This window comes from Sorex fumeus, unplaced genomic scaffold (assembly GCF_029834395.1).
Source record: "Sorex fumeus unplaced genomic scaffold, SorFum_2.1 ptg000044l, whole genome shotgun sequence".
Taxonomy (NCBI): domain Eukaryota; kingdom Metazoa; phylum Chordata; class Mammalia; order Eulipotyphla; family Soricidae; genus Sorex; species Sorex fumeus.
In genome coordinates, this window is record NW_026606101.1 from 14,243,396 (window position 1) to 14,267,633 (window position 24,238).

General features: G+C 51.2%; 1 protein-coding gene and 1 pseudogene across 1 annotated transcript; one reads left to right on the forward strand and one right to left on the reverse strand.

Annotated features, from left to right (window-relative positions):
* Window positions 1-717: 717 nt before the first annotated feature.
* LOC130030306 (glyceraldehyde-3-phosphate dehydrogenase-like) lies at window positions 718-3,686 on the forward strand (annotated as a pseudogene).
* A 7,644-nt stretch (window positions 3,687-11,330) lies between these two features.
* On the reverse strand, window positions 11,331-22,190 carry LOC130030599 (GTP-binding protein REM 1). Its single transcript, XM_056121931.1, has 4 exons — window positions 21,851-22,190; window positions 20,827-20,909; window positions 13,863-14,064; window positions 11,331-11,602 (listed from the first exon to the last, which is right to left on the reverse strand). Exons 1-4 carry the CDS (start codon window positions 22,188-22,190, stop codon window positions 11,331-11,333), a joined length of 897 nt encoding a protein of 298 aa, XP_055977906.1.
* Window positions 22,191-24,238: the final 2,048 nt, after the last annotated feature.

Genomic DNA, 24,238 nt, shown 5'->3' on the forward strand with positions numbered 1-24,238 from the left:
GCGTCTTAACCCCTGTGCTATCTCTCCAGCCCCCAAGAGGATCTTTTAAGGTATGAAATGCTACTGGAACATTGGTGATGATTACAACGAACCCTAAAACTGTTGAGATATAAAGCTTTACCTCATATTCTACCGCACTATAAAAGCGAAGTGCTGTAGTATTGTAAACCAATGACAAATCAATAGGAACAGAAGAATTAATGGCTCTCTGCTCCTTGCCAGCTCTCTGTCTCACGCAGTGCCCAGTGCATTCCTGAGACAGGGCAGTGAAGATCAAAGTAAATGAATTTGACCTCACAGGGCACCTGGTCACCAGAGCTGCTTTCAGCTTTGGTGAACAGGATATTGCTGCCAAGAATGATTCTTACTTGACCTCAACTACTTGGTCTACGTGTTCCATTATGTTCCCCACCCACTCCCCATGTCAAGTTCAATGGCACCACCAAGGTGAAGAATAGGAAGCTTGTCTTCAGTGAAAAATACATCTTTTTTTTCTTTTTGGGTCATACCCGGCGATGCACAGGGGTTACTCCTGGCTCTGCACTGAGGAATTACCCCTGGCAATGCTCAGGGGACCATATGGGATGCTGGGAATCAAACCTGGGTTGGCTGCATGCAAGGTAAATGCCCTACCCGCTATGCTATCACTCCAGTCCCTGAAAAATACATCTTTCAGGTGTCCTGTCAACATCAAATGGGGTGATGCTGGTCCTCAATATGTTGTGTGATAGGGTCTTCAGTGTCTGGGGGAAGACTGGTGCTCATTTGGGAGAGCGGGCCCTTCAAGGTCATTATCTCTGTCTCTTCTGCTGCTGTTGCCCCATCTCTGTGATGGGTGTGATCCATAAGAAATATGGAAACTCCCTCAAGATTCTCAGCAATGTTTCCTGCACCACCAATGGCTTGACCCCTGGCCAAAGTTATCCATGATAATTTGTGATCACAGAGGGGCTCAGGACCATAGCTTTACCATCACTGCTCCCCAGAAGACAATGGATGGTCTCTTTGGGAATCTGTGATTTGGTGGCCTAGAGGTTGTCCAGGACATCATCCTCACCTCTATTGGCTCTGCCTAGATGGTGGGGGCAGTGTTATTGCTGAGCTGAATGGGAAGCTCACTGGCAAGGCCCTCCGAGTCCTCCCAAGTCCTCCGAATCCAACAAGTCAGTTGTGGATTGGACCTTCTGTTTGGCTAAAGCTTCCAAACACGGTGACTTCAAGAAGGTGGTGACTCAGACATCACAGGCTCTCCTCAAGGGCATCATGAGCTACACTGAGGACCTTAGTGTATCCTACAACTGTAATAATATTTTGGTGGGGGTACAGTTGACAGTGCTCAGGGGCTAACTCCTCGCTCTATGTATGGGGGTCATTCCTGGCGGGCTCAAGGGACTATGCAGAGCCTGGGACCTAACCTGGGGCTCCAGCAAGCAGAGCATGTGCTCAGCCCTCAAGCTATCTCTCTGGCTCAGCTTCCTGAAAGCCTAACTGTGACATTCGCTTCTCCATCCTTGATGCTGGCACGGGCATCGTCCTCAACCACTACTCCCTCAAGCTCATTTCCTTGTATCACAGTGAATTTGGATGCAGCAGCCGGATAGTTGACCTAGTGTTCCTCATGGCCTTCGAGAGGTAAGCACTCCCAGCATCACCAACATCAGTGAGATCATGAGGAGAACAGAGTTCCTCCATGACGGGGGCGGGGGTCTTCTCCCACTCTCCAAGACACCAAGAATCTCCTGACCTTGACTTAGTTTCCATCCTAGACTCCGAAAAGAAGGGAAGAGTTTAGGGATCATGTTGTGTCATTAATCAAGTACACTCTATTAGCAAAGGAAAAAAAAAGGATTAGCAATCCTCATTAAAGAGTTGGGGGACTTCATAAAAATACCTTTTACCCCCTGGTTTTCTGAGAAAATTTAAAATTTATGTCAATATAATTTTTGTTTTGTTTTCTTTTGGGGCCATCCCTGGTGGCGTACAGGGGTTACTCCTGGCTCTGCTTTCAGGAATTAGTCCTGGAAGTGCTTGGGGGAGCATATGGGATGTTGGGTTTTTTACCCAGATTGGCCACATGCAAGGCAAATGCCCAACTCTCTGTACCATCACTCCAGCCTCCAAATTTCTGCCAATAGTTATGGCAGCAATAGGCCCCTTAGTTCTGTGATTTCCTGTGGGTGTTTCTAGTTTGCCACATACCTTGATAGTCCATAATGTCTTTTACTCAGTTGACTTTGCTGCTTCCTATGCTCTATCTGATGCTGAGAATTAGTGTTAGTGACCTTAGCTGATTTTAGAATTTATCTAAAATCTGTGTGTATGCACGTGGAAGGGTCAACAATCACTTTCTAAAAAACTGAACATGTGAAAAGGCAGTGGGCAGAGCTGGAAGGGCTCAGATCCTCTCAGTAGCCCAGAGTGTCCAGGGCCTTAGAGTGTCAGTCCAGCTGTAAGGCAGAAAATAAATTTCTGAAGATGCGCTACTGGGGAAGAGAGTGGTATAAATACAATGAACCTCTTGTGGATCGTGTGGAGGGTTTTTTAAAATGAAAGTTAGATGGGGTTTTAACCCGGGGACGGTTTGAAGAATCTTACACTCCTGGCAAGAATGGACATGAGAAAGGGAGCCAAGGTCAGATTCTGGGGGTGACATCCAGGTAGGAGAGAAAGTTCTTGAATTTTGGGCCTTCTCTAGTTATCATTAGAACAAGACTTTGTCTCTCTCTTTCTATCTCTCTCTCACTCACTTGCTCTCTCTCTCTTTCTCTGTATGGTGATGACCTAGCCACTGCCTCCCACATTCTTCCCTCTTATCCTGTGATTGTAGGCAGAATAAGAGAACCTCAGTATCTACATCCAGATCCTGAGAACTTTTGACTATGTTATGTTTCATGGCAAAGGGGGATTACAGTTGAAGATGGAATTAAATTGGCTAGTCTGCTGACTCTAAAATAGGGAGGTTATCCTGGATTGTACTGGTGGGGTCATTGTGATCGTGAGGATGGAAGAGGCAGGCAGAAGAGGGAGAAGCAGAGAGATGGCAGCGTGAGATGGAGTTGGTCCAAAGTCATTGCCTCTGAATTTGGTCATTAGTCAGAGAAGGTCGTGGGTCTGGCCTCTAGAAACTGGGAAAGGCAAGATTGTAAACTCTCAGAAATAAATGGCAGCCCTGATGACACCTTGATTTGAGGCCAATAAGATCAATGTTTGATTTTTACTAAATTGTAATACAGTACATTCATGATACCCCCTCCCCCCAAATGAGGGCCATACATGACAATGCTTGCATTTGGCGCACAGTGCTGGGGATCAAATTTATGACCTGGTATATGCTAGGCATGTGCTCTACCACTTAAGCTATCTCCTGGTCCCCACTTATGCTGCCTTAAGACCTGAAGTGTGATCATTTGGTACAGCAGCAAGAGGTCCACATATAGGTGATGTCCCAGGCAGTGTCTACCTCTGGGCAATTAACCAACAACACCTCCCAATGATGAAGTCACTCTGATCTCTGAGTTTCACAGCCAACTCAACAGGGTGCTGTACCAACTTTGCCTAAATTCTCGACCCGTGAGCCCTCGGAGCGTACAATACTCCCATGTGCTCTGATCTACAGCCGTCACAGGAACAGCAGCTGTCCTCGCCCTGAACTGGAAGCAGATGGAGCCGAGGAAAACGTGCCATGAAGCAGCACCCAGAGCTCTTATCCCATCCTTCATCTTATTTTTAACTGAACCCTGAACCCAGCAGAGGGAAACACTGCTGACATTGAAACTAAGCTTGTATATTTTTTCAGGTTGTTGAACTAGAAGATTCCAGTACTCTTGAGGCAGAGACAGACGCTCTGGAGACTTCTGTACTAACCTCTTCACTTTGTGTATTTGGATTTGCTGAAGGCCACATGGTCCTGATAGAGCTGAGGGAGCCCATCTTTCAAAAGCTGCCCCTGTTATGGGTGGATTCAGATTTTTCCCTTTAAATTTTCTCCTCTCCCCCTTTAAATTTTCTTAATTCTCTTCACTCTTACTAAATTTACATTTGTAGGATTTACCTATTTTCCATAAACTTTAAAATGTATTAACACAGAATTATCCATAATATTAATTTTGTTTTTTGGGGGGGGGTCACACCCAGCGATGCTCAGGGGTTTCTCCTGGCTCTGCACTCAGGAATCACTCCTGGCAGTGCTGGGGGACCATATGAGATGTCGGGGATAGAACCTGGGTGGGCTGTATGCAAGGCAAACGCCCTACCCACTGTACTATTGCTCCGGCCCAATATTAATTCTTTTTTTTTAACCTTCATTTGCTACATACTATTTATTTATTTTTTAATTTTTATTAGTGAAACACCATGAGATACAGTAGTAGACTTACAAATTTTTGTGCTTAGGTTTCAGTTATACAATGATCGAGTACCCATCCTTCCACCAGTGCCCATTCTCCATCACCAATGATCCCAGTATCCCTCCCACCCCCTCTATCCCCCCATCCCACCCTGCCTCTGTGGCAGGGCACTCCCTTTTGTTCTCTCTCTCCTTTTGGGTGCTGTGGTTTGCAAAAGAGGCATTGAGTGGCAATCATGTTCGGTCTATAGTCTACTTTCAGCATGCATCTCCCATCCTGGGTGGATCTTTCCAACACCGTTTATTTGGTGCTCCCTTCTCTATCTGAGCTGCCTTTACCCCTAGAGTGTGCAGCTGGCTTCCAAGCCATGGAGTAAACCTCCTGGTACTTATCTCAGCTATTCTTGGGTGTTAGTCTCCTATTTTGTTACTTTATGTTCCCCAGATGAATGCAATCTTTCTATGTCTGTCCCTCTCTTTCTGACTCATTTCGCTTAGCATGATACTTTCCATGTAGTACCACTTGTATGCAAATTTCATGACTTCATCCTTTCTAACAGCTACATAGTACTCCATTGTGTGTGTAGATGTACCAAAGTTTCTTTAACCACTCATCTGTTCTCGGGCACTCAGGTTTTTTCCATATTCTAGCTCCAATATTAATTCTTTAGATTCACAAACCTCTTTTTAAAAAGGGAAAAATTTAGTTTTTGATAAAATACTTTATCAGGGCCAGAATGATAGTACAGCAGGTAGGGTGCTTGCCTTGCATGCAGCCCACCCAGGTTCGATCCCCATACCCTATAGGGTCCCTCGGTGTGGCCCAAAAACCTGTCACTGTCACTGTCCTCCCGTTGTTCATCAATTTGCTCGAGTGGGCCCAGTAACATCTCCATTGGAGACTTTGTTGTTGCTGTGTTTGGCATATCGAATACATCATGGGTCGCTTGCCAGGCTCCGCTATGTGGGCGAGATACTCTCGGTAGCTTGCCGGGATCTCCAAGAGGGGCGGAGGAATCGAACTCGGGTTGGCCATGTTGGCTGCGTGCAAGGCAAATGCCCTACCGCTGTACTATAGCTCCAGCCCGGCCCCAAAACCAAAAAAAAAAAAAATTTACTTTATCAAGCTATCATTGACAATTTGTGGAATTCCAGGAGATTCATTTATATATTATATGTGTAGGTGTTATCACACATACACACATACACACACACACACACACACACACATGCACAAAGAAAGAGAGTGGAGTGGAAAGGAAACACAGAACGAAACAACACATGGTTAAAGTCATCAGAACTAAAGATTTTGTCTACAGAACTGAGTTTATATGGGGGAGTCACATTGGGTGGAGGGCGCCCTTGGGACATGGGTGGAACGAAGCGGACTCCAGAGATGGGTGTGGTGTTGGCATGATGTACGCATGAAAAGTATGATTAACGTTATTGGAAATCCTGCTACCTCCATAAAAAAATGTTTTTATTAAAAAAAATGCTGCCAGAGACCAAGTTTCCACAATTCCTACCTCTCAGGGACCTTTCCCCTCCCTGCTCAGCCAGGGCTGAGAGCCCTCCTGCGCCTGCCTGCCGTGCTGCTCTCTGCCCTGCTCACCCGCCTCACAGCAAATATCCGGGTCAGCAGCGTTGGTTGGGCCAAGGAGGCGGGATTGAGTCGGGTCCTGGGAGATGGGAATTTCCCACCATCCAAGCACAGGGAATTCCAGCCTGACCCTGATTCCTTGGGGGCTCCTGGGGGCAAGCTGCATGACACTGAAGGGAAACTGGAACTTTCCATCAAGGCCAACAGCATTCAAGAAGCATTCAAGTATTCAAGCAGGCCAGCTAGGGCCAGCCGGGGTGTGTCGGGTTCCAGGTGGCCTTCATCTCATCAGGACCACAGTCTGCGGCCTGCCCCAACAGCCGGCGCTGAGGAAACTTAGGGCCCCCAGTGAGACATTCATCTTTCCAGCACTTTATCATTTTTTCCATAACAGCACCCTCCCTTCAAGGTGGAGGGGACCAGCTGGTGGCTGAGGAGTCTCAGTTTCTCCTCTCGGCCCTGCCCCCAGCTCAGGCAGTTCATGCTGGCTTCAACATCTTCCTTCTTTTTCCTGCAGTGCTGGGATCAAGTTCAGAGTCTTACACACTTGAGGCAAAGACATGTGCTCTACCACGGAGCCACATCCCTGGCTTCAAACACCTTTTTTCGGCTTGTTTGCTTTTTTTTTTTCCCCCAGCCATACTGGGTGGTGTTCAGGGCTTCCTCCTGGTTCTGCACTCAGGGATCATTCCTGGCAGAGCTCAGGAGACCATATTATATTGGGTCCCAGGGGTTGAATCCTGGTGGGTTGTGTGCAAAGTAAAGGACCTACATGCTGTGCTATTGCTTCAGCCTCTATTTGTTTTTTTGTTTTAGATTTTTGGGCCACACCTGGTGCTGCTGGGTACTACTCTTGAATTCGCTCATGAATCACTTCCTTGATGATCAAAGCAGGGAATCACACAGTTCTGGGAATCGAACCTGGGTTATCAGCAGGCAAACAAATGCCATAACCCCTGTTTTATCTCTCTGCAACAACCTTCCCCAGACATCTCTTTCGCACCTGCTCCAGACTTTCTGGACAAGCTGTGGGGCAACAGAGAACAGTCTCAGAATCTTGATATTAGACTTTCTTGGTGTGAATCCCCAGCAGGGCACTGCACCTCTCTGTGCTACCATTACCTCCAGGGATAACGGCACAGTGATAGCTGAACCAGTTTTGAGGATTTAATGCATTAAAAGCACTTTGCAAAGCACCCGGCATGTGGTAAGAGTAATGTAATGGTTTGTTGTTGAGCGATAGCACAGCGGTAGGGTGTTTGCCTTGTGTGCAGCCAGCCCATCCGAGCCGGGTTTGATTCCTCCGCCCCTCTCAGAGAGCCCAGCAAGCTACCGAGAGTATTTTGCCCGCAGAGCAAAGCCTGACAAGCTACCTGTGACATATTCAATATGCCAAACACAGTCACAAGTCTCACGATGGAGACATTACTGGGCCCGCTTGAGCAAATCGATGAATAACAGGAGGACCGTGATCGTGATCGTGATTATTATCATTATATAATATGGAGCGATAGCACATCGGTAGGGCGTTTGCCTTGCACGCAGCCAACATGGCCAACCCGAGTTCGATTCCTCTGCCCCTCTCAGAGAGCCCGGCAAGCTATCGAGAGTATCTCGCCCGCACGGCAGAGCCTGGCAAGCTCCCCGTGACGTATTTGATATGCCAGACACAGTAACAACAAAGTCTCCAATGGAGACGTTACTGGGCCCGCTCGAGCAAATCGATGAACAACGGGAGGGCCTTCACTTTTACCTTACCTTATATTATCTGGTATTCGGGCCACACCTGGCAGTGCTTAGGGTTTACTTCTGAATCTGTACTCAGAAATTACTTCTGGCAGTGCTTGGGATTCAACCTGGGTCTGCCAAGTGCAAGGCCAGCACCCTATCGGCTGTACTGTCTCTCCAGCCACCCCTTCCTCATTTACTATTATTACATTTGAGCAGCTTCTCTTCCTGCTTGTGGGAACCTGGACTTATTTCTTGGGTTCTCTTAGCCTGGAGCAATAGCACAATGGTTAGGGCGTTTGCCTTGCATGCGGCTGACCTGGGTTTGATTCCTCCGCCCCCCTCAGAGAGCCGGGTAAGCTACTGAGAGTATCCCGCCCACACAGCAAAGCCTGGCAAGCTACCTTTGACATATTCCATATGCCAAAAACAGTAACAACAAGTCTCACAACGGAGACGTTACTGATGCCTGCTCCAGCAAATCAATGAACAATGGAAGGACAGTGCGACAGTGCTACAGTGCCCTTAGCTTCAATGTTACTGCAAAACCATTACAGAGATAGCTTTAGGGATGCTACAAAAACAAAGTGTAGAATCTACCACAAAAGAAGAGCTAAGCAGAGGTGGCTTTATTTTTTTTTCCCCTTTGGTTTATTTTTTTGATGAGGGACTGGAGAGAGTACAGGGGCCAAGACACTTGCGTTGCGTGCCGCAGATACAGCTTCAAATTCCTGGCACCACATACGGTCCCCTGAATATCGCCCGGGGTCACTCCTGAGCAGAGAGCCAGGAGAGCCCCTGAGCAACACTGGGCGTAGGAAAAAAAAAAGATCCAAATCCAAAACAAACAGAAAAACAATTTATGGGTCAAAAAAAAAAAGTCTAAATCTTTCTAAATTTTAATGAGCTGTGTCCCTTGGAGGGGTGTTAGATTTCACACATGCTTTCCCAGTCATGCCTTCTTCACAGAACTTCCAGATTCAGAGAGGTTAGGACTGGAGGGCAGCTTACTTAATGAATGCACCCCAGGATCCACTGATCCGGTTATAGCCCGGCACTGTGGCAGTGCGGGAAGGGGGGACGAAGGGGTCAGGGGGGTGCTGGGGGGGGGCAGGAGCACTGTTGAGGGATCTGCCCTCCTGGTGCTTCTGCCTGTGGGAAAGGCAGACAGTGAACAGGGACTTAGACCATGAGGCTGTGAGACATATTCAGATTCGATCCCTTTATGCAATAGATTGGGAGGGAAAGTGAGGCCCAAGAAGGGAAGAGATTTCCTGAGCTGCTGCAGGCATAGTCCTGCCTGTTATACTGGATTCCCAGGCAGATCTCACCAGCTCAGGATATCTTACCTTGAGCAAAGCCTGGTTGGCTTCCGCAGCATCTTCAGCTATGATAGTAGGGACCAGTGTTTACTCACCCTTGTCAGACACAGGAGCTGTTCTAAAGTTTTTGACACATCTTAAGTGATTTCATCCCTCCATCAATCCTGGCGGAGGCAAACATCAGAGATCCTACTCTATTGGGAAGACTCACAGAGAGATGGAGGGGGCAGGATTTGACATCAAGATGACCCCCGCGCCCTTCATCTCTGCACCCTCCCAGTCCAGACTCAGGCTTTGTATACCGTGCTCTCCAACACTGCAGACCACTCATTCTCTTGCACTTCAGGTCTGTGCTCTTTCTGTCTCTTTTTCCCTCCCTCACACCCAGCCTTGGTCTCAGTGATGCTGAGACCATGCTCAGGGTAGCTTGCAGTAAGCCTTTTCACCCCCTTGGCCCTAGCCTTCCCTTTGGTTTATTTATTTATTTTTTTGTGAATCTGGATGGGGTTGGATCATCAATTGGGCCCTCCAGGTCTGCTCTGCTTTTCAACCCCCTACCTGCTCACAGTCAGTTTTATTCACAGGCTGTTTTTCTAATGCGTCCCTCCCCTCTCCGTCCTGACCCCCAGATGGCAAATTTCAAGGAGCAGGGCCTGACTATCTCCCCAGAACCCCATGGGGTGACCTGCACTCTCAAGATACATTCGTGAATTAAAAGAAAAGGAAAGCTGCCCTGACCCTCCGTTCCTCCAAACCAGCGCCTGCACTCTCTGCCTGGCCTCTCTTCCTTTCCCATCCTGTGGGCCCCCAGCCCCTCCCCGCCCCCTTCCTCTCCCTCTCACCTCCCAGGGCCGACTCCGGCCCTCCATCCGGCCTGCATTTTTCCGGGTTTGATATCATTTTTTCCACTCTCCCGGCTGCTGCCGGCTGCCTCTGCCAACTTTCCACAGCCCTCCCCCCTCCCCCATGACCACAGGCTGGAGACAGCTTGGGGTGGGGGGTGGGGGCGGGGAGACCCTCCTTGTTTTTCCTTCTCCAAGCTGAAGTCCGGGTGGGGAAACCAGGGCCATCAGGGGCCCCCCTCCGGCTGGCAGGATTAGAGGGGTGCATCTGGAGGACACGGCCCGCCCACCTAAGCTCCACTCCTTCTTTGGCACCGTGTCCCTGGCACCCTGGAAGTGGTCCACGTGGGGGGCTGAAGCATCTGGGCAGGCAGCTGGTCTGGGGCAGGCGTGTCAGTCATCAGGGACGCTGAGGTCCAAACGTTTGCATCTTGTTCTGCTCTCCCTGTAGTCACAACCCTTCCCCTCAGGCTGGAAACTCCTGACCCATCCCTAAGGCACAGCCCCAGCTCCAGCCGGCTGGAAGTTTCACTCTCTTGGAAGCTACCTCTCCTTCCCAGCACACAGAGGGGAGGAGGAGGCTGAGTCTGGGGTGGCCGAGTGACACTGGAACACTTACCACTCGCTCCCTGTGAGGGTTCATGAACACACCGGGAGCTTAGCCCAGTCAGGGGGCACCAACCCTCTGCTTTCCTACCCCCAGGGCAGAGGCCCTTTGTCAATCTGCAGAGCAGGTCAGCAGGTCAAGCTTCAGACCAGAGACTGGGCTCCATGTGTGTCCTGCAAAGACGCGAGGGGGGGAGGGGGGAGCGGGGCTGGGGGCTGGGAGGAGGTTAACACACAACTGGCCCAGCGATTTTACTGACCGGTGACCCCGTGACACCTAGGCCAAGGAGCTAAACCTGGACACAGCCAGGGTGGACAGGAGAGCCGGAGCTGGACATATCTGGAAGAATACAAAAGAAGAGGTCTGGGCTTTCAGGCGGGTCATCTTTCCTGTCTGATTTATTGGGGTGGGAGGTGGGGGCGGTTCTTGGCCAGAGTTCCAGAGACAAGAGTTTTTTGTTTGTTTGCTTGTTTGGGGGCCATACAGGGATTACTCCTGGCCCTGGCTCTGTACTCAGGAATTACTTCTAGCAGGTTTGGGGGGGCCATATGGGGTGCTGGTCGCGGCTGGCAGCATGCAAGGCAAACGCCCTACCCACTGTACTATCGCTGCGGCCCCGAGACAAGAAAGATTTTTACAGAAAGATACGAATCCCATGTTAAAAACCTAACAGAAGAAAACACGATTCTTAGGACCAGTCTGGGCCCGCGGGGCCGCAAGTCTGTCCACCGCTTCGCCAGGGCAGAAGGTGGTTCCCCAAAGCGGGGGGCTATGGGCAGTGCTCCAGCGCTTCGGCTGCAAGGCCAGCCAGGTTCACGACGACGCCTTTGCTTCTTGGAAATGTCCAGCCTGCACCCCAGGGTCCCGCCGTCCCCCGCAGGTGGCCTCAGAGCACAGCCAGGTTGTGGCAGGACTTGGAGCGCGCTTTGAGCGCCTGGCGCCGGGCGCTGCGGGCGGTCAGGCGGGCCAGGAAGCGGCGCGCGCGCTGGCCCAGGCTAGCGCGCCGGCGGGGCGTGGGCGGCTCCCGGGCCGCGCTGTCCCGGCGGCGCAGGCGCAGTTGGCGCACGACGCCCTCGAAGAGCTCAGACACGTTGTGCTGCAGCGCGGCCGACGTCTCGATGAACTTGCAGTCGAACACCACGGCACACGCGCGACCCTCTGGCCGAGGCGGAGGACCCATCAGGGAAGGCCGAAGAAGCATGAGAAAGAGAGGCGTGTTCAGTCTTTTTGGTTTTGGCTTTTGGGGGTCACACCCGGAGATGCCCAGGGGTTTTTTCTGGCTCTGCACTCAGGAATTACTGCTGGTGGTGCTGGGGTGGTGGTGGTGGGGGGGGGTGGGGAACCATGGGGGATGCTGGGGATCGAACCCCGGGTCAGCGGCATGCCCTACCCGCTGTACCATTGCTCCGCCCCCAAGGCCTGTTCAGTTTTCAAGGCCATTTTTCTTTGCACGTCCTTTGTCTGGCTGGGTACCAGGGGGCTCAAAGATGGATGCGATCTGGCGGTGAATAGCTAATGCACTGGCTAGTGACTGAAGCTGGTTGCAGAGGGGCCTGGGAAAATAGGGATTTGTGTATCAATGCAGCTCTAAGAAAGGATAAAAGCATGCAATTTGCAGCAACATTGATGGAACTGGAGATAATCATGCTGAGTGAAGTCAGTCAGAAGAGGGATAGATACAGATATCAGGAAAGGGATAGATGCAGAATGATCTCTCTCATCTGGGGATTGTAAAGATACACAGTGAGGGACTAGAGCTATCGAATAGTGGGTAGGGCTGTTGCCTTGCACGAAGCTCATCCAGGTTTGATCACCAGGAGTAATTCCTAAGTGCAGACTCAGGAATAACCTCTAAGCAGCATCACAGGGCATGACCGCAAAAGCCAATGTTCCTCCCGCCCCCCCCCCCCCCAAAGATACACAGTTAGGGAGCAACAAGGGGCCAAAGGCAACATAATGGGAGAATGGTCCACACAACTGAGTTGGGGAATATGGGAGGGAGGGTATTGGGGTTCCTTGGGAAAGGGTGGTGGGTACATTGGTGATGGGTGTGGTGTTGGAATTATGTGCATGAGAAACCATTATTCATAACATTGTTAACCACAGAATTTCAATAATTTTTTTTTAAAAATGCAGATTTCTAAGTCCACCTGTAGAGAGCATGATTCCTAGTAAATTTGAGATGGGTTTGAAAATCCGTATTTCACAAAATCTCCAGGGCAGTGGGTGACGAAACTGTCCTGCTGCAGACCTGTCACGGAACAGATGGTTCTCCCCTCTCTGGGATGACACAAGGCCTTCGGTCTAGTTGTCAGGGAACTGGCTCCTCCTCCCTGGGAGGTAATTATCTTATTTTAAAAAGATTCTGTCTGTGAGAAGGACTAAAGATCTTATGGACAGAGTGATAGTACAGCGGTTTGGGCACTTGCTTTGCATGAGGTCAACCGGGGTTTAATCCCCAACATCCCTTATGGTCCCCTGAGCACTGCCAGGAGTGATGCCTGAGTGTGAAGCCAGGCGTAACCCCTGAGCATCATCAGATGTGGTCCCCAAACAACAAAAAGATCTTTATGGGCATTACCTATAAAGATAGATCAAAAAGCACTTCTCATACTCTTTAAATGTAAGTCATCTAGGACTTAAAAAGTTTTGCTTTGCCCTTGTTGGCTGAACTGTGGTGTTCCGTTGTTGCTGTCTGGTTTTGGTGCTCGGAACCACATCCAGGGCAGAATACGTGCACAACAGGTGTTTGCCGGCTGAACTCCCTTCCCAGCACAGTGTCCCGTTTCCTGCACAATTCACACCTTGTGACACTTGAGTTCTTTCTTTGTTGATGTATGTGCCAGGAATGGAAACAGCACCTCCCCCAGATAGAAACAGTCCTTGAACTCCATCCCTGGCCTCAGCGGCATCATGAAATTTAAATTTCTACTACTCACAGTAGATTGGAGTCGATTTATCTTTCTGGAAACGCCTGGTGGCACAGGGCCTATCGTGCTGGGTGGATAAAGTGTCTCTGACTCAGGGCTTGGGGAGCCCCAGGGGAACGTGCAAATGAAGAAGTCACAAGGTCTGACGTGGTTCTGGGAAACTCCCAAGGCTGGTGAGCAGAACTGGTTGGGGGGGGGGGCCCTGACAGGCACAGGGCTGGCTGGCCAGGACAGGGCAGGACTGGACAGAGGCCATGCATATGGAGGGAAGGGATGGGGTGTAGGGAGGAGACCTGATAGGAAGTGAAGACTGGTTTGGGGAGTGCGAGCAGAGGCTAGAATGTCCCTCGCTCCCAGGTGCAGGCAAAGAGGGGCAGTTTTGGGGTACAGGAGAGAGGAGGACGGTCACCGAGATGCGGCTCACGGGAGGGGCAGTTGGAAGCGTGGCTGAGAGAAAGCGGGAAGAGGAGGTGGCACGAGGCGCTCACCTTCCACGGAAACTTCTCGGCAGCGTGCCAGGTCTGCCTTGTTGCCCACCAGGATGATTGGCACATGGTCCGCCTGGTGTGTGCGCCGGAGCTGAATGCGGAGCTCAGAGGCGCTCTCGAAACTGCCTCTGTCTGCAATGGAGTAGACGATGATGTAGGCGCTGCCCGTCTGCAGGCACGACTCCTGGCTCCAGCTCGCATCCTGCATGGGAGGGACCCCAGGCCCATCCTCAGAGCGTGCCTGGGTCGTGGCTGCGAAAGTGGGCAGTGGGAGAGGGGGGCTGGGATGATCTGATGAGTGGGGTGGGCCCAAGGATTATTCCTTTGGGTGGTGGGGTGGGGACAACTAGCTCTTCTCTTGACCCTAGTTCTGCTCCAAAAACAGGGCGACCTCACACACTGCTCTCACTCACACTGTCCAGGCTACACACTGGACACCATGGAGCCATCTGCTTCCTCTTCCTGCTACGGAGGGTCTGACTCTGTCTGGTCATCTGAAGAGGGTTCAAGCTAGTGAGTGCTTTTGGTCTTTCTACAGTCCTGACTTAGGAGAATAAAGGAAGAGAGCGGCGGAAAGGGAAACGAAGGAAGGAGGCAGACAGGAGGGGAAGAGTTTTTCAGGATAGTTTTGAAGATGGAGCAGCCGTGGAATGCAAGGGAAGAGGCAGGAAAGGCACCACATCCTCCACTTAACTCCCACGTAAGGCTGATAGAGAAAAGACAGTCACCAGTCACACTTGCTTTCTTTGAGAGGCCAAGCTACACATGCATACAGTCATCGCAGGAGTGAGGACATGCATGATTTAATGATAATCTCGAAGAGGATGAAGAGGGTGGCTCTTTCCTCAGTACCTCCCAGCAAGCACTCATTACTCAATTGCATCTTGGTATATTTTAATTAAAAAAATTTTTTTTTGGCTTTTTGGGTCACACCTGGAGATGCTCAGTGTTTACTCCTGGCTCTGCACTCATGAATTACGCCTGGCGGTGCTTGGAGTAATTGGGGCTTGGGGACCATATGGGATGCTGAGGATCAAACCTGGGTTGGGGCTGTGTGCAAGGTAAACGCTCTACCACTGTTCCATCGCTCCAGCCCCTCGATATATTTTTATCTGATGGCTTTCAGTTTCATCTGATTGAAGTTTATTTGTTATTTTTTTTTCTTTTATTTTGGTTTGGGGAGCTATATCTGGTAGTTCCCAGGGCTTACCCTTGTCTCTACACTCAGGGATCACTCCTGGCTGGGCTTGGGATGCCCAAAATCCAACCTATGTTGACCACAGCAAGGTAAACACCCTACACTGTTTATCACTGTATTATCACTTGTGTCTCTAAGATTCCCTTTAAAAAAAAAAAGAGATACCTTGTGATGTGACCCTTCCTATTCTGAAATTAAATTTATACATCCTACTATCTGGTAAAGAAATTAATTTGCTAGTACAGAGAGAATAATTCCAGTATCTTGGAAAGACTTCCTCACAGGCATGTGGTCACGAGTCCAAATCCCCAGTGTCTCACATGCACTGAGCGTGATCCTGAAAGCTCTGCTCTTTGAGAATGGCAATTCTGTTGTCTGTGATCCCTAGTGCCACAGTGAGTTGTGTTGCATCAAATCTAGCTGTCTGTAAAGACCACAAAGGTATGCAACACCCAGTGAGCACCACAGTGAAAATGTGTGAGCTCCATGGTCAGGAAGTGTGTCTCCTGAAAAGCATGTGTATGAACACTGCAGTGACCCTTGGCGAAGCACCACAAAAACTGGGCATCAACTAAAAAGTGCAACCCCAGGTAGAACAGCGATCGTACAGCATGGAGGGTGTTTGCCTTGCATGTGGCAGACCTGGGTTCAATTCCAGGCACCCCATATGGTCCCTCCACCCCATATGGAGCCTGCTAGGAGCGAGTGATCCCTGAGCGCAGAGCCAGGAGTAAGCCCTGAAGACTGTTGGGTGTGACCCCCAAACCAAAATCAAAACCAAAAACCTAAAAAGTACAATCCCTGCCAAGCAAGTATGCCGCATCTCAACTAAAGGAACTAAAGGAGCACCACACTTGGTGAGCACCATGGTGAGTATGCAAGCATGGTAACCTGGTGTGTGACTTCTGGTGAGCACAGGGCCAGGAATGATGACTCAGGCAATTGCCACCACCGTAAGAACAACCAAGGGAAGGGGAGGGATAGTAAAAACAAAGAATTAATTTGCTTTAATAAAGGCCCAATCTTTGCCCTCAGCTCCTGGGAGGTAATCCCTGAACCCCTGGAGTGTCCCTGCCTGATAAGAATGTCTTTACTTGGAAGTTTGAAGGTATATCCGATATTAACAGAACGATCTGTGTTGAGGGGACCACAGGTAGTCAGCCAAATCTATAAGGATCAAGTCCCCATAAAAGTATGCAAACATCAGAACTCTGCAGTCACCTTCCCTGGTTGGCAATATGATTATGTATGTCTTTCCCTCCCTCCTCACTCCCACTCCCCTTCAAGGTATGCATCTCTCTCTTATTTTGAGAGGGTTGGGGCCACACTCATGGTGCTCAGGGCTTCCTCCTGGCTCTGCACTCCTGGATCACTCTTGGAAGTGCTCTGGGGACCATATGGGGTGCTGGCGATCGAACCTAGGTCAGCTGCATTCATGGCAAGTGCCTTACCCATTGTACTCTTTCCATCTCCCCAAAGAACAACTCTTTTGCTTCTTGTTTTGGGGCCGTACCTGGTGGTGCTCAGAGTTTACTCCAGATTCTGTGCTCAGGAATCACGCCTAGTTTTGCTCAGGGAACAACATGTGGTCCCAGGGATTGAACCAGGGTCAGCACTTGAAAAACAAGTGCCTAACCCCTTGTACTTGCAAACATCAGAACTCTGCAGTCACCTTCCCTGATTGGCAATATGATTAAGTTGCCAACGTTTTAAGTGTTTCTAAGACATGGTTCCTGACCTCCAAAATCTCATGAGCCTGGGGGAGAAAGACTACGGAGATGGAGAGTTTTAATACATAGTGTAAGCACCGTGGGGAGAAGCATATGTAAGTGGCAGGCAGGTAGTGGAAGAGGATAGTGGAGGTCAGAAGAAACTGACCTGGCAAAGTATAGATAGTGGGGGGGGGGGCCTTCCCTGTGGACTGGTGAGTGGAGTTGGAAAGAAAGAACAAGCAAAGCAGGAAAGAAGAGAATGGGCCAGGAATGGGATCTCTCATGTGTGGGGAAGCACTTTGCTGAGAGCAGCCAGAAAAGCTTCCTGAAAACCAAGCAAGATATACAGTAGGGGAGCACGAGCTCAGTGGTGAGCAACGCTGTCAAATAATTTCTCAGCAGCCCATATCGATTCTTTCCCAGGCCACATAACCACGAAGACAACTGTGAGATCTCACCCTGGGTTGGGAGACAACTATGGAATCTCAAGCTGGGTTCTCAACCTTGACTATGAACACATTCCTTTTCCCTTCTGGATCTTTTTCACTAGCTGTAGAAAGAGGATAGTTCTTGACCATTCATTCAATGCAGAAATATTTGGGGGAGAATTTTGCTTATGTTTTAGGGTCATAAAAAAGTCTGGTGCATGGATTTGTGGGTAAGAACCCCTTGGGGATGTAATTTTTTTTGCCACATCGGCAATGCTCAGGGGTTACTCCTGGCTCTATGCTCAGGGGTCATTCCTGGCTGGCTCGGGGGACCATATGGGATGCTGGGAATCAAACCCAGATCAGCCAAGTGCAAGGCAAATGTCCTACCTGCTATACTATCTCTCTGGCCCCTGGGGATGTAATTAAAATAGAGTTAAGGAACCCCACTTGTATAAGCTCTATTTCATTGGGTCTTAGGGTAAGGACTGAGGTGTGTGTGTGTGTGTGTGTGTGTGTGTGTGTGTGTGTGTGTATGTATGTATGTGTGTATCTGGCATCAATTCCAAGACTTCACACTTTCAGGCAAGAACTTTACCACTGAGCTATATTCCAGGCCCCATGAATTTGATTTTTTTTTTGTATTCTGTGTAGGTGGTAAATAGTCAAACTTGGGCTCTAAGGCTCACACTATTCTCACATTCTACCTAACATCAGAGTACCATCTAGACCAAGGACGGAAATGATAGATACTGACTCAAAAAAAAGCTCTTGCCATATGAATTATCTTCGGGGGATGCCTTCATAGTCACCGACCAGTGAAACAAGTTCAGTTTCTTCAGTTGTAGGAAAACCAAGGGCCAGACAAGAGAACACACTCTTAAAACTACATAGCCAGCTGGGCACAGAATCTCAGTTCCTAGTTTTCTAGGACTAGGACTCTACCCCTGTAGGATTCTTACCTGATTTTAAAAAGTAGACCCTGTCTCACCTGTTTGTGAGTATCGTGAGGTGAGGGGACATGTCTGCCTTATTCACTTCTGGGTTTCCAGTGTTCTGGCCAAGTTGTATATTCAGAAATAGTCAGAAAATATTTCTTTCTTTTTCTTTCTTCCTTTTTTGGGGTCACACCTGGTGAGGTTGGGGGGGGTGATTCCTGACTCTGCACTCGTGAATTACTCCTGGCAATGCTTGGGGGACCATATGGGATGCCAGGGATCGAACCTGGGTCAGCTGCTTGCAAGAAAAGTGCCTACCTGCTGTACTATCACTCCAATCCCCTAGAAAATATTTCTTAACGAATGAATGAGTGAAGAAGAGAAACCTCAGTTTAAGGTTCAGAAGATGTTGTTTCTGGGTTGATAGGGGTTATAGAAAGCATCATTCTGAGGCGGGAGAGAATAGGCTCTGAAGTCTTCTAGATCTGGACTTGAATCTCACATGGCTATTCGAGAAGTCTGGCACATTATTGACCTCTCCGAACTTTAATTCAAGTAAAACAGGAATCAGAACACTCACTACATCGCTTAGCCTTAATAGAAAGTCCTAATGTATGTCTAGTGCTTAGTATAGGGACTGACACTCCATAAATGGCAAGTCTATTAAGGGAACCATCATCATTACTAGGTTCATTTTGGACCCGAGTCTCCTTTGAAGCTTATTTCAAAGGAATTGGCCACATTGCTCATCATCATGAGCTTCTGGGCCTATCACTAGTTAATCACCCAAAAGTGCTCACCTAAGCTCTGCCCAGGGACAGGGTCTCCCTGCATTTTAGAGGAGGGGTCTACCTCTTGGAGAGATCCTGAATTATAGTTCTTTAAAGTTCCACAGTGAGCGTGTATAGCAAGAAAAGGGGCTGGTGAGGGGAGGGCAGTTAGGATGGAGAAGGGACCAATATGACAATGATAGCTGGAAGTGATCACTTTGGACAAGAACTGAGTGTTGATAGTGGGTAAAGGAAAATATATGATAACCTTTCAGAACTGCATTGCATATTATAATACCCGGGGGGGGGGGAGAGAGAGAGAGAGAGAGAGAGAGAGAGAGAGTGTGTGATGGGACACTGACTGTCAGGGGAAATGCACACTGGTGAAGGGATGGGTATTGGAACATTGTAGGACTGAAGCCCAATCATGAACAACCGTGTGACTGTGTATCTCATGGTAATTCAATGAAAAAATATTAAAAAAAAAAAAGAAAGAAAAGGGGCTGGAGTGATAGCACAGCGGGTAGGGCGTTTACCTTGCACGCAGCCAACATGACCGACACAGGTTCGATTCCCAGCACCCCATATGGTCCCCTGAGCACCGCCAGGAGCAATTCCTGAGTGCATGAGCCAGGAGTAACCCCTGGGCATCGCCGGGTGTGACCCAAAAAGCAAAAAAAAAAAAAAAAAAAAAAAAGAAAGAAAGAAAAGAGGTCAAAGCAATTGTACAGTGGGCAGGGTATCTGCCTTGCACGCGGCTAACCTGGGCTCAATCTCTGGCACCCCATATGGTCGCCCCAGCCAGCCAGGAGTTATACCTGAACGTAGAGCCAGGAGTAAGCACTAAGCACTTCTGGGTGTGGCCCCCAAACAAAAACAAACAAACAAAAAGCAAGAAAAAAGAAAACTCAAGCAAGATAAAAGCATGAGAGGGCCAGATTCCCATCTGCTATTCTCTTCTGCTCTGAAAGGGGTCGGGGAGGACACCTTTTGGTTTCCTTTTTTCCCTAGCTCCCAAGTTATGATTAATAAGCGTGATCACAATGTACATATTTCATCTATGTTCACCATTATTGTTTGATTTGGAACCACATCTGGCAGTGCTCGGGGCTACTCCTGGTATGATGCTCAGAGGCACTCCCAAGCTTGGGGGACCATGAGGTACCAGCACGCACTCCAAGCTCCAGCCCCCATGGTCACCATTTTTGGGATGTGTTTAAGCAGTGCTCACCTCTGAGAAATTGCATAAGAGCTTCCAAAAGCTGGTGGGCTGGAGAGATAGCTGAGAAGGTGCTTGCCTTGCACACAGACTACCCAGGTTTGGAGACTGATCTCCAACCTCCCTTATGGTCCCCTGAGCTCACCAGGGGTGCTCCCTGAGTGCAGTGCCAGGAGTAAGCCCTGAGCACAGCCAGGTGTGTCCCCAAAGCCAAAACAAATAAAAACCAGCTGGTAAGGAAGATAGGAATGATTGACCCACTTATCAGATGTGAATACTGAAGTTCACGGTGAGTGGGCAGGTGACGTGGACAAAAATCACACAACTGGTAAGAAAAAGAAAGGAGAATTCCACCTCAGGTGTGTCGGTGCTCAGTCCCATGTTCCTGTCTCTGCAGAGCGTAGCTGGGTGGAGTAGGAAGAGGGTGCTAATAGCCAGTAGGAGGTTGATAGGCAGCAGAAGAAACAAACCCAGGCATGGCTGCAGCGGGGAATGTGGGGGAGAGGGAGGTGTCAGCAGAGAGGACAAGGGTGTCAGGCATGTGAGTGAGGCCTTTGTTTGGAGAGGTTGCTTAGGAGCGCTGGGATTTGGGATCTTAAGGATGCTCCCTGCCTAGTCCTTGTTCTTTGGTGCCTAACAGGGGACGGCACCTGTGATGAGGCCCAGTCTCCCCGCCCCCAGCCCCTTGCTGTTCCCTACCAGTTTCTCGGCCTCCCAGGCATCCACGACCACCAGCGTGGTGTCCTCTCCATCCACTGTGAGCGTCCTCTCGTACACTTCTTCTGCAAGTGAGGAAAAGAGCCGGAACTCAGGGAGGAGAGGTGGACCCGGGGACAGGGTGGACCCCAGACCCTCCTTTGCAGTCACAGTGTCCTCTACCCTTTCTCTTGAGGTACTCACCACACTGGGGCCTGTTTCTCTGAAATGTGAAGAAGCCTCGTCAAGAACCCTCATCTCCCCAGAAGTGAGCTCAGTACCTGGCAGGCAGTAGGTGTTAGAATGTGGCTCAGTTGACTGGCTGGGAGTGCGGTGTCGGTGGGGTTAATCTTGAGCTGGGAAATTCTCCTCAGCATATGCTTCCGGCACTCATGTATCTTCTGGGCCCCTGTCTTCCCCTCTGGTGCATCCAACCCTTTCCCCCTCACCCTGTGACCTTGCAGCCAGTGCTACAGGAACCCAGCTTCATTTTTCATTTTCTCATGCCCCGTTACCAGAAGCGCGGACAACTCTTAATTCTCCGAGTCTCTTGGGAATAAAGAAATTCAGGTTTCAGAACCTGGCATCTGCAAGTCTCCTTCTGGAGTAGGATCTTAGTTTTGCTGCAGGTCATGGTGGCCCTGGATGACTGACCAGGGGACTGGGGCGGGGGGACCCAGGAGCTGGGGAGAGCAGGGTCTGGACATTTCTGAACTGGATGAAAGTTATTTTCTTTACTCGTCAGACTCATGGAATTCAGAATTGCCCTCCTTCTGACAGGGAATAATCCTGCACCTTCCACCCCCAAGACATTGGCAGAATTCTCACTTATTATCTAAGGAATCTCCCTCCCATAGACCACTGTTTTGCTGTACCTCGCACAACTCTAGGGGGCGCCCTTCATTTTCCAGTTGAGGTGTATGGTGGAACTGCATATGCCTTGTAGCAGTACTTGGCAGCCTCGCAGCCCCTGCGTCCAAGGTTTCTGCTCCCTCGCCCACCTCCCAGCCAGCCCTGAGGGCCCTACCTCCCAGCTGTTCATGGAGCTCCCGTTCTTGCTTCCCTGCAAAGAGGCTGGCCAGGCTGGTCTTCCCGACTCCCGGGTCTCCAAGCAGCACCACCCGGTAAAGGGCTTCCCAGGAACCTTCCGAGTCGCTGGATTCTGAGGACCAGCTGTTGGGGGCTGGTGAGGGTTGCCGGGCAGGAGGGTTGAGAGAGGCTGATTGGCCCAGCCGGGGATGCTGGGCCTTCATGGACGGCGTGGCGCACAGGAGACCTGGCCGGTGACCCCGGGATGACAGAGGCAGTGGGGTGCTGGCTCTCCTCTGGAGGGAGGTCTTGGCTCCTTGCTGCGTGTTGAGTGTCATCCTCGGGAAGGGGGCTTGGCTTGTTCCCTCCTTCTTTCCTGCTTCGTTCCTTTCCTCCTGTGAAAAGAAGGGATGCAGAATTACTCTGAGACCCTTGGGGGCCCAGATCAGCTGCCTAGACGCCCCTCTGTGGGTGCCACCTCTATCAAATGGGAGGGGCCGGCTCCTTGGGGTTGAAGTTTCTGCTTCAGGTCCAGGGTGAACCGGCATCAGGCTGGGAGGGGCGAGAGCACCAAGTTGTGACCCCCCCCACACACACCCACACACACCCTGGCGTGCACCCTAGGGGACCCTTTCCCCTGCCTGGAGCGTGGCCAGGTGAGGACCACAGGGCAGGCCCCAACAGGAGCCGCATTCGCACCCCGAAAGGCACCTGAGTTGCCGGCACAAGCTGGGGGTTCTTGGAGGGGAACTGGGGGGTGGGTGTTCTTCGCGGGGGGGTGGGTTAATTCTACCTCCCGAGAGCGTTTTAGGCCGAGGAAGAGGCAGATCGGGGTGGGTGCGCCTCCCCAGGGCGAGGGGGTTCTGGGGGTGCTCCCTGGGCCGTAACCCGAGCGCCCCGCTGTCAGGGGAACGTGCGTCCGGCCCGCCCCCTACGTGAAAAATTCAGGAGCGGCCGGGCCGGCGCTGCGGCCTCGGCTGGGGCGGGGATGGGGGGGTGGGGGGATGCGCGACAGCCGGGCCCCAAGTTTGCGGTGACAGGACAGGGTCCTGGCAGCGGGCGTGGGGGGAGAAGCCCCAGGGCCCGGGAGCGCAAGTGTGGCAGCACCCGGGGACTGAGTTCGCGCTCCCCGGCCCGGGACCCCAGGCGCCGAGCGCCCCCAGCCCCCCACCGGGCCCTGAGAGTGTCCCGCTCCGAGGCTTGCCAGTCCTCCCAGAGCCCGAGATCCCCTGCCCGGGGACGCGGGGGTCCAGGGCCCCCTTGCCCGGCTGGCGCTGCAGGGGACACTCCCCACCCCCACCCCCCCTTCCAGCTCGACTCTGCAGGCGCCCGGCGAACTCCGTCCCAACTCGGCCAAGTCCCGGCCTTTACCTGGGCGTGGGGAGGGGTCCCGAGTCCCCGCCGCCGCCGCCGCCCGGGTGCTTCAGGGTGTCCCGCCGCCTGGGCTGCAGCCCCTCGGGCCGGTCCCGCCCCGCCGCCCCGCCGGGGGAGGAGCCGCGACCCCCGCCGCGTCCAGCCGGGTCCAGCCCGGTGCAGCCCCGCCCCGTTAGGGCAGCCCCGGGGTCCCCGCCCAGAGGCCCGGTCCGCTGGACTCACTCTGCTGACCGCCGCCGACCCGCCGCCTCTCTCGGCTCCTCCGGCCGGCTGGGGGCGGCGGTCAGAGATGGGGGACGAGAGAGGAAGGATTAGGTACAGAATTTCTGCCTCCGAACCCAGCAATGGGGCTCACCGACTTCTGCCCTTCTTCGATAAGCCACTGGTGGGGAGCAAAATGTCCAGATTCCCTTGTAGGGCCCCCCTACAGGAGAAGCGATTCTGCCGTCGTGGGAGCGCAGTTCAAGATATTTGCGCTCCCACCGTGCCCAAGGGGGTCCGTGCCCAAGAGGGTCCTGAGTTGGTTGAGAAACTGGTTTGCGAGGAGATTCAATGTAGAGAGAGGACTGGGGGGAGGTAGGTAGGAGCTCAGGAAGTCGCACTGAAAAGGGTGTTGTCTCGACATCACTGACCCATTCATGCATTCATGCATTCACCAAGTTCTAGGTCCCGCACCTTTGTCGCAGTGAGGGTGATCCTGTGCCTGCCCGAATGACTGTCTCCACTGTGTTCTTGTGTCCTACCTGGGATGGTCTGGGCACTTTGTCTGAATCCCTTCCTTCCTTCCTTCCTTCCTTCCTTCCTTCCTCCCTTCCTTCCTTCCTTCCTTCCTCCCTCCCTTTCTTCCTTCCTTCCTCCCTCCCTCCCTCCCTCCCTCCCTTCCTTCCTTCCTTCCTTCCTTCCTTCCTTCCTTCCTTCCTCTCTCCCTCTCTTCCTTCCTTCCTTCCTTCCCTTTTTCCCTCCCTCCCTTCCTTCCTTTCTTCCTTCTTTCCTTCCATCCTCCCTGCCTCTT